The sequence below is a fragment of the Protobothrops mucrosquamatus genome, unplaced genomic scaffold (genome assembly GCF_001527695.2).
Source record: "Protobothrops mucrosquamatus isolate PMUCROS unplaced genomic scaffold, P.Mucros_1.0 scaffold2057, whole genome shotgun sequence".
Taxonomy (NCBI): Eukaryota; Metazoa; Chordata; class Lepidosauria; order Squamata; family Viperidae; genus Protobothrops; species Protobothrops mucrosquamatus.
Window position 1 is genome coordinate 184360 of NW_015388162.1, and position 9260 is coordinate 193619.

The 9260-nt window shown below is 57.8% G+C and overlaps 2 protein-coding genes across 2 annotated transcripts in view; one reads left to right on the top strand and one right to left on the bottom strand.

Annotated features, from left to right (window-relative positions):
* The first annotated feature begins 5674 nt into the window (after positions 1-5674).
* HGH1 (HGH1 homolog) lies at positions 5675-8220 on the top strand. Its single transcript, XM_015823938.1, has 7 exons — positions 5675-6141; positions 6235-6335; positions 6413-6511; positions 6623-6714; positions 7512-7634; positions 7744-7857; positions 8206-8220. The coding sequence occupies exons 1-7, from the start codon at positions 5675-5677 to the stop codon at positions 8218-8220; spliced, it is 1011 nt and encodes a 336-aa protein (XP_015679424.1).
* A 901-nt stretch (positions 8221-9121) lies between these two features.
* Positions 9122-9260, bottom strand: part of LOC107294686 (testis-specific serine/threonine-protein kinase 5-like) — an 11597-nt gene continuing 11458 nt past the window's right edge. Inside the window, exon 9 of the mRNA XM_029285674.1 lies at positions 9122-9259. Within this exon, the coding sequence (XP_029141507.1) occupies positions 9122-9259 (138 nt within the window). The remainder of the gene's footprint in view (position 9260) is intronic.

Here is a 9260-nt window from a genome sequence, read left to right on the forward strand (position 1 = left end):
CTTAAAAACTTCCAGTGTTGGAGCATTCACCACTTCTGGAGGCAGGTTGTTCCACTGGCTAATTGTTCTGACTGTCAGGAAGTTTCTCCTTAGTTCTAGTTGCTTCTCTCTTTGGTTAGTTTCCACCCGTTGCTTCTTGTCCTGCCTTCAGGGGCTTTGGAGAATAGCTTGACTCCCTCTTCTTTGTGGCAACCCCCTGAGATACTGGAAGACTGCTATCCTGTCCCCCCTCGTCCTTCTCTTCATTAAACTAGACATACCCAATTCCAGCCACCGTTCCTTATATGCTTTAGCCTCGGCAAAGGAGACAGACGGGATTAGGTCACTGCAGGAGCGAAGCGGGTTAAATTATCGGTGGGAGCTGGGAAGAGTCGGGAGGGCCTGGCTACCCCTGCTCCCTTCTGCCCTTCTCCAGATGCAGCCAGAGGGCAGAAACGAAGCCCACCACCCATTCCGCAGCCCTCCTGGGGAGCTGCAGCCCAGAAGGCACCTTCCTTCCAGATGGCCCTCCATGTCCGGTAAGTGTTCGTGGGAGGCCCAAAAGCCAGATTAGGAAAGATGCCCACTGGGGCAGCCTGGTGCTCTGCGGGGTCCACTTCAGAAGGAAGGGGTTGCTTGGCTTTCCTTTCCGGGTCCCCTTGGTGGGAGGGACCCCCTCCTTGGCTGCAACCTGTCCCTCCCACTAGAGTCCGTCTTGGTCCCATTCATAGCAGCGAGGAGACGAGGCATCAAGAACCAGACCACATTCGTGGCTCAGATGAACATGAGCTGGGGATTAATCAATCCCACGTCAGTCTTTCCCCGGAGGGAAAATCAGTCAGATGCGGGCAGACTAGTAGAACATGACAGTGCAGGACATCCCTGTTGCTGGGAAGATTGGAAAACCGTCTCAACTGTAATTGGGGAACAATTTAAAACAATTAAAATAATTTAATTAAAAATAATTACAAGCATGCTGTAGATGGGAAACAAGAAACAATGAACGGAAACTAATCAAGGAGAACCAACTTAGAATTAAGGAGACATTTCCTGGCAGTGAGAACAATTAACCAGTGGAACAGCTTTTGCCTCCAGAAGTGGTGGGGGCTCCATCACTGGAGGCTTTTAAGAAGAGACTGGACAGCCATTGGTCTGGAGTGGTCTAGGCCGCAGGGGTAGGCAACTTTGGCTCTTTTATGACTCGTGGGCTTCAACTCCCAGAATTCCTGAGCCATTCTGGGAGTTGAAGCCCACGAGTCATAAAAGAGCCAAAGTTGCCTACCCCTGGAGGGGGTTGGACTAGAAGACCTCCAAGGGTCCTCCCAGCTCTATTCTGATTGATTGATTGATTGAAGCTGTTTAGATTGATGATTCAGTGCTGTAAAAGCACAGGAAATAAATGAGGGGAGGGGGGGCAGCTAGGCAGAGGCCTCCAACCTTTTGGGCACCAGGGACCGGTTCTATGGAGAAAGATTTTTCCGTGGACCAGAGGAGGCCTGATTTCGTGTGCTGCCTGCATCCCATGGATGGAGCTTCGCTTGTTTACGCGGATCGATTGCTGGCATGCCACGGCCTGGTGCCGGTCCACGGACCGGGGGTTGGGGACCTCTGAGCTAGAGATTGGCATCTCTTTTGCTGACCTCCCAGCCGTCCAGCTCTCCTCCGATCCCTTTCTGGATTGTAGTGAGACCGGAGGAGAGCTGCCCTTCAGTGGCTGGCCAGCTGGGGGCTTTGGGGGAAGCTGCTGCTGGAGCCCCCAAGGAAAATGTCTCTCTGGCTGCTGGAGCCAGCTGGCAGCAGGCAGTCTTTGCTTGGCAAGTCAGCCAGTACATGCCCTTTGGCCTGGGGCAATTGAGAGAGCCCAGTTCGGCTGGCAGAGTCCACCATCCGGGGTGAGGAAGCTCCTGGGGAGAGCCGCTGTCGAGATGGGGGGGTGGGCAGCAGATGTTGGGGGAGTCCGGCTGGTAGGGAGAGGGTGGGAGGCCCAGTGGCAGGAGGCAGCCAGGCGCAGCGGAGACGCTCTGACCGGAATGATAGATTTGGGTGCTCCCGGCCTCTCTCGGTTCTTCAAACTCAGGTGCTGGTCTTCTGTTTTCAGGTGGTCAAGGACCCCGAGGGTGAGCCCCTGGCAGTGACCCATTCTGCAGGTACAACAGCTTTGGAGCAGCTATTAGCTCTGATCCTATACCAGGGGTAGGCTACCTTGGCTCTTTTATGATTCGTGGACTTCAAGTCCCAGAATTCCTGAGCCAGCATGGGGGAACTCTGGCCCCTTCATGACTGGTGGACTTCAACTCCCAGAATTCCTGAGCCAGCATGGGGGAACTATGGCTCCTTCATGACTCGTGGACTTCAATTCCCAGAATTCCTGAGCCAGCATGGGGGAACTCTGGCCCCTTCATGACTGGTGGACTTCAACTCCCAGAATTCCTGAGCCAGCATGGCTCAGGTTGGAAACCTCTCTCTTTCCCTTCAGCATGGCTGGCTCAGGAATTCTGGGAGTTGAAGTCCACGAGTCGTAAAAGAGCCGAGGTTGCCTACCCCTGGCCTAGCCCTAAGTCCCACGCCAAGCAACAGCCTTTGGGGAATCTGCCACCCTTCTTCCTCGCTGCAAGAGAAGGACCCATTCGCTGCTCTCCAGAGTGCAGAGGCGCCTCTTGGCCTCTTTGCACTAGGCCTCCCCTGGCCCTGGAGGAGGAGGCTGGGGAGGAATGGCTCCCCTGGCATTTGGGGCTGTTTCACCCGGGGCCGGTTCTGCGTTCGAGGTCCACGCTGTTCTGTTTATGGAGGAGGAGCGATCCAGCTGGAGGGAGGGAGACAGGGCAGGGTAGCTCTTCGTTCTGGAACAGACCACCTGGAAGCCTTGGGCCTTTGGCAGGCAGGAGGTCTGATCTCCTTCTTCCTTGACCCCGACAGGCCTCCTCTGGGTCGGAGTCAACAAGGGAACACGCGGGAAGCCCCCAAGCCTCACCATGAAGGAAGAAGAGGCAAATCTCCCAGCCGAGAAGACTTGCTTTGAGCTGTAGCTCTTCCGCCTATGCACACACACACACACACACAGGCACCGCTCAAACTTGGGGAGGGGTCTGAGCCTCCCCCTCCAGGCGGTGTTCTGGCAGCGGAAGACCCATTTCTGTGTAAACCATCTGTGCAGAAGCCCGTCTCATTTCTGAGCTTCGGTCTTGAAATGGAGCTCTTTTAAAAGGCTCACTGGGAGCCTCTAATGCGTCTCCTGAGCAAAAGCAGGTGGATGCCCCCCCCTCATTGGAGCTTAACGGGAGAACAAGACATGGAGGGCATTGGGGGGTCACCTGCTGATGGGTTACAAGCAAGAGAAGAGGGCTTGGAAGCCACAGTCCTGTCTCCTGCCCACAACTGCTGAAGTGGGAGAGAGGAAACTCTTAACAATGCTGGGCAACGTTCTGCAAATTCTCCGTTCCGTTGAATTCTCTAAAGCAGGGGTCCCCAACCTTGGCCACTTTAAGACGTGTGGACTTCAACTCCCAGAATTCCCCAGCCAGCATGCGCTGGCTGGGGAATTCTGGGAGTTGAAGTCCACACGTCTTAAAGTGGCCAAGGTTGGGGACCCCTGCTCTAAAAGTTCTTTGTTCTGGAATTCTCTAGATAAGCATTTTTGAAAATAATGTTCAAGTTAGATGAAAATAGGTGGACTTCCAATTCCCAGAATTCAAGCATGTGTTGAAGTCCACGCGTCTTCAGGTTGACCACATGCCTTAAGCTGCCGAGGTTGAGAAACACTAATCTAGATTATGGTGATGGTTCTTCCAGACACAGTTGAAAAAGAGACATGTTCTTCCTGAGCTTCTGCAATACAAATAGAAATCGGGGTTGTGTTTTTTTCCTGTAAGCAATTAGGGGAGCTTGTTTTCACTTCTTAAATGCTTGAGTGCTTACAATATTTGTTAGCCTACAGTGGATTTCCCCAGCAGCTCTTAGCTGTTTTCCTCTGATAATTGTTTCAGTGTTCATCTTTATTAGGGGTACTTTGTACAATTGCTATTAAAAAACAAGGGTGTTTTTCTAAAAATAGTAAAGAGAAGGACTGTAAACTTATAAATTGTATAAATTAATGGAAAAAATAAAACAATTCATTGGATGATGAGACTACTTTATGAACAAGGTACTATGCCGAATATAGATACACATAAAACACATTGGGATCCGTGACTTGTGAGGTGCCAACTAAGGCTTCAAGGAATGGTGTCCAGTGCTGGATTCTGAGCAAAATCTGGTTCGCCTGCAGCCGACAGAGCTGTGAAGATGCAACATGCATGCATTAAGCATGCAAACAAGCTGCACCGGGTTGCAACAAAGCAGTGGCAGCTTGTTGGACAGCCCGGAGCAAAAGCAGAACCAGCGGGTACAGAGGCAGACCCTGTAAATAAGGGGAGAACTAAGGAGAAACTTCCTGACAGTTAGAACAATTAACCAGTGGAACAACCTGCCTCCAGAAGCGGTGAATGCTCCAACACTGGAAGTTTTTAAGAAGAGACTGGACAGCCATTTGTCTGAAATGGTATAGGGTTTCCTGCCTGAGCAGGGGGTTGGACTACATGACCTCCAAGGTCCCTTTCAACTTTATTATTATTATTATTATTATTATTATAAGGGGACAGTTGGAAAGTTTTTCATAACCCACCTGGCCGAGGCCAGCATGCTACCTGCACAATCTCTGGGATAGAACCAGGGATATGGTGGTTTGGTGGGCCACCAGTTCCCACCTGGTTCTTCCTCCTGTTCCCATGAGGGGCCAATTCAGCTTGCTATGGAAATTTTCTCAAAAGGCGCTTGAAGTCGTTCAGATTTAAGGGGGGGGGGCGGTGTGTATCTCACATTTGGTGATGAATGTGGATGGAAGGAATGAAAGAATGAAGCCAAAATTTGCCCACTGGGTGGCTGTTTCCAGTCAATATTTATGTTAAAGGGGAGTTAAAGCGCATTACGGACTTGGTTATTTATATAGTTGGTTAATGTTAGTTAGATTATGATTATTATATTTGTAACCCTGTATTCAGCTCCCCCAGAAGTGGGGGAGGGAGGGGGGGTTAGGGGGGGGTTGGTTTTGGGGTTTATATTGTAACTTTTATAAAACTTTTCAATAATAAAAAAAAAATAAGGCCAGGCCTTGACGTCGGCAGCGTTGGCTGGACAGGCAGAGGTTGGGGGGCCACGAGGTTGAGGGGTGCTGGGCCGAAATCTGGAGACGGGCGGGGTTTGGTTAGAGAGGAGCAATAAATGGATGTGTGTGTGTGTAGTGTGTTACACGGCCAACGACCTAATCGATGCGGAGAGAAACGGCGCCGAAAAGGCCACGCATCCCAAGGCGGGATCCCGACCCTTGGATTCGGGAGCGGGGATCTCCTTGAGCGCCGATTCCTAGCAAACTTCCCTCCGGAGCCGCAGCGGCTTCCTGCGCTTCTTCCAGCGGGAGCGAACCTCTCCCCCAAAGCCCGCCCGGGGATCCCCTTCGGAGCGGCCCGCCCAGGCCGAGCCTCTGCCGGACTCACGCCGGGGATGCGGCCACGAGCCGGACTTCAACTCCCGAGAGGCGGCGCTCCGAAAGGCCTCTTCCGATTGGCCAAGGAGCTCTTCGGGCCCTCTCTCGCCCCGCCCCCCCGCCAGCCCCGGGCGCGGATTGGCGGGGCGCTGCGACCGCGGAAGCGGGCGGCCCAGCATGGAGGAGGCGCGGGCGCGGGAGCTGCTGGCCTTCCTCCGGCCCGAGGCCCGCGGGGACCTGAAGGGCGGCGCCGTCCGCTTCGTGCTGGGGCTGACCGGGGGCGCCGAGGGCCGCCGGCTGCTGCTCGACCGGCCGGACTTCCTGGAGGCGCTGCTGGCGCTGAGCGGCGACCCGAGCCTCGCCGTGGCCGAGCCCGCCTTGCACGCGCTGGTCAACCTGGCGGCGGAGCCGGGNCTGGCCCAGCCGGCCTGCGCGCTGCTGGCCAACTGGTCCCGCGAGGAGGGCCCCTGCCGGGCGCTCTGGGCCGAGCTGCGGAGGGGCGGCGCGGGGCTGCTGCCGCCGCTGCTGGAGGCCTTCTGCGGGCCGGACCCGCGTCCCGGGGCGCCCTGGCACCACCTGGGCGCGCTGCTGGCCAACCTGAGCCAGCTCCCGGAGGCCCGCGACGCCCTGCTCGACCGCGCCGGGTAAGGCGGGCCGGGGGAGGGGGGGACTGCCGCGCTGGGGAGGGGGCGCTCCGGACTGGCGGGGCGCGGCGGCTGACCCGGCTCTCCCCATAGGCGCCTGGTGCAGAGGCTGCTGCCCTTCACGCAGGACGCGGGCTCGGCGGTCCGACGGCGCGGCGTGGCGGGGACGCTGCGGAACTGCTGCTTCGACTCCCGTGAGTGGCGCCGGCCTCGCTTCGGCTCTGGGCGAGCAGCGCCGGTCCCGCCTGGTCACGGGCTGTCTGCTTTCCAGGGCACCACGAGTGGCTGCTGAGCGAGCAAGTGGACCTGCTGCCCTTCCTTCTCCTGCCCCTGGCGGGCCCCGAGGAGCTGCCGGAGGACGAGATGGAAAGTGGGTGCCTTCTCCGGGAGGGGGACGGGAGGGGGACAGAGACCCCCGGGGGCTGCACCGCGGCCGCTGCCCTGCGCCCTTCTTTGACCCACCCGCTCCTGAACCCCGCAGGGCTGCCCCTGGATCTGCAGTACTTGCCAGCCGACAAGCAGCGGGAGCCGGAAGCTGACATCCGCAAGATGCTCCTGGAGACCCTCCTGCTGGTAGGTGGGCAGGTCGGGTGGGGGGAGGGTACGTGGGGGCTGCTCGGTGCCCAGGAACCTGCCAAGTGGGCCCTGGAAGCAGCTTCCCCTGGGCTACGGAGCTCACCCACATCACCATCAAGATCTTGAGGGGCCTCCCAGCGCTTCCCCACAAACCCCTGTGAATTGAGTCTCCCCCTGCCCCCCCCCCCCCCGGTGTGTCCCAATCTGCACCTTTTGTGCAACTCTGGAAAAGAGGGATCCTTTGCTTCCTGGCTTGCTTCCTTGCATCACCTGTGTTGTGGACCTTGATGGCAAGGGGGAGGCCTGGAAGACACAGCCTGGGTCTCCTATCCCCCTCCCCCCCAAGAGCCTGCCCCACCCAACCAGGCTGCTGGATTCCTTTTCTGGCTGTGGGCAAGAGGTCCAGAGTGCCCCCAAAAAAGTGACCCTCCAAGGGGCGCAGCACCCCAGGCCAATGGCTTCCCTCTAGAGCAGGGGTCCTCAACCTTGGCGACTTTAAGACTTGTGGACTTCAACTCCCAGAATTCCTCAGCCAGCTTTGCTGGCTGAGGAATTCTGGGAGTTGAAGTCCACAAGTCTTAAAGTCGCCAAGGTTGAGGACCCCTGCTCTAGAGCAGTGTTTCTCAACCTTGACAATTTTAAGGCATGTGGACTTCAACTCCCAGAATTCCACAGCCAGCATTGCTGGCTGTGGAATTCTGGGAGTTGAAGTCCACATGCCTTAAAATTGTCAAGGTTGAGAAACACTGCTCTAGAGGCCCTGCTGCCAGTGACCTCCCCCCTCCCCTCGACAGCTCACGGCCACCAAACCGGGGCGGATCCTGGTGCGAGACAAAGGCACCTACTTTGTCCTGCGAGAGTTACACAAGTGGGAAGAGGACCGCGGAGTCCGCGCTGCCTGTGAAAAGCTGATCCAGGTGAGTGGGGGGGCCCTCTGGACCCTTCCCTTGTGATGAAGAGGGGGTGGGGAGTTTCAGGCTGCTCCTAGGCGCCCCCCTGAGGCCTGGGGGTGTTTGCCCTGAGCAGGTCCTGATTGGTGACGAGCCCGAGGCTGGGATGGAAAACCTGCTGGAGGTGAAGATCCCCCCAGAGGTGGAGCAGCAGCTGCAGCGCCTGGACCAGGAGGAGGAAGAGGAAAGAGCTGCGTGAAAGAGGGAGGAGCCCCCCCCCCACAGGTGGGCGAGAAAGAACTTCCTTCTTTGCAGCTGGTCCTGCCGTTTGGGCACCGAAAACCCGGCAACTCCCTTGCTGCCGAAGGCGCTCCGTGGCCGTGCCTAGTGACTGGACTCAGGGTCCCATGAAGGCCGTTTCTCTGCATCCCTCCAGCCCCCCGGAAGAGGGGAGTAAAGGGGGAGGGGCTGGAGCTCCCCTCAATAAAGGCTGCGGTGCACTTTTCTTCCTGGCCCGGCCTTCCTGCCTCGCTCAGGGAAGTGGGCAGTCTCACTGCCTGGCTGACAGGCGCTCCTCGTCCCTGGTGCCATGTTGCAGGTGCACAGTGGGTGAAGGAGCTGAGGTGACCACTCTCTCTGGTCTGCAGGGAAAAGGATCCCCCCCCTTGCTGGCGAGGGGAGGGTCTCCTGGCTGCCAGCCCTACTTCTGGGGGAGGAGGCTGCTGCTCTGGAAGGGGCAGGAGTACCGATTTCCATTGATTTCCATTGAAACACAGCACAGGGCAAAAGGGGGCAGGGAGCTTTCCTGCTGCTTTCAGGGCAGGAATTCAGCCTTTTGCTAGAGAATCCCCCCCTCCCCCAGGGCCAGTGTGGGGAGGATGGACCCAGGGGAAGGGTCTGCAGAGACGGAAAGCCAGGCTCAGCTTTCATAAACAATTGTGGATACTTTGGGGGGGGGTGATCTTGGTTTGGTCACATGAAGAGATATTTCTGTTTCAGAAGCCCTGAATGGGGGGGCACATGCTTGGAGCAGGCAGCCTTAGATTGGACCCCCCCAAAACCATGGGGTGGGTGAGGGAAAGGCCCTCTCCCCTTTTCAGAAAGCAGGGCGGGGGCAGCTGCTGAGCAAATGGACAAAGCCATCATTAAGTTGGGGGGTGATGGGGGGGCTTGGCCTGGAGCAGCTGCTCTGGACAAGCGCAGGGCGGTCACCTGCTCTGCCTTAGGAAGAGCCGCGGGGGGGGGGGCGGCCGGGCTCAGCGGAGGAAGAACGGGCGTTAGACAGCAGCACACAGAGCAACGGTACACGGATGGATGTATATGCAGAAACAGCGGACAATCGCGCGGGCGGGCGGACAGACGAGGAGCGGCGCGGCTGGCCAGCCGTCTTGCAGGTCCGGGACCGCCGCGGGCGGCGCGCGCATCGCAGCAGGCAGCAGCCCGGGCGACTCTGAATAAGCTTTAATGGGGCTCGTCGGGCGGAGCGCTGCCCCGGGCCGGGCGTTGGGCGGGCGTCACGGGCAGGGCGTCATGCTGTAGAGGGAGTGCACTTGCTTGGAGAGGCCGGCCGAGGCGCTGCCCAGGGCGGCGGCGCGGGCGGGCGCCTTCTCCCCCAGCCGCTTGCTGGCCACGTAGGCGCTGGCGGAGAAGCCC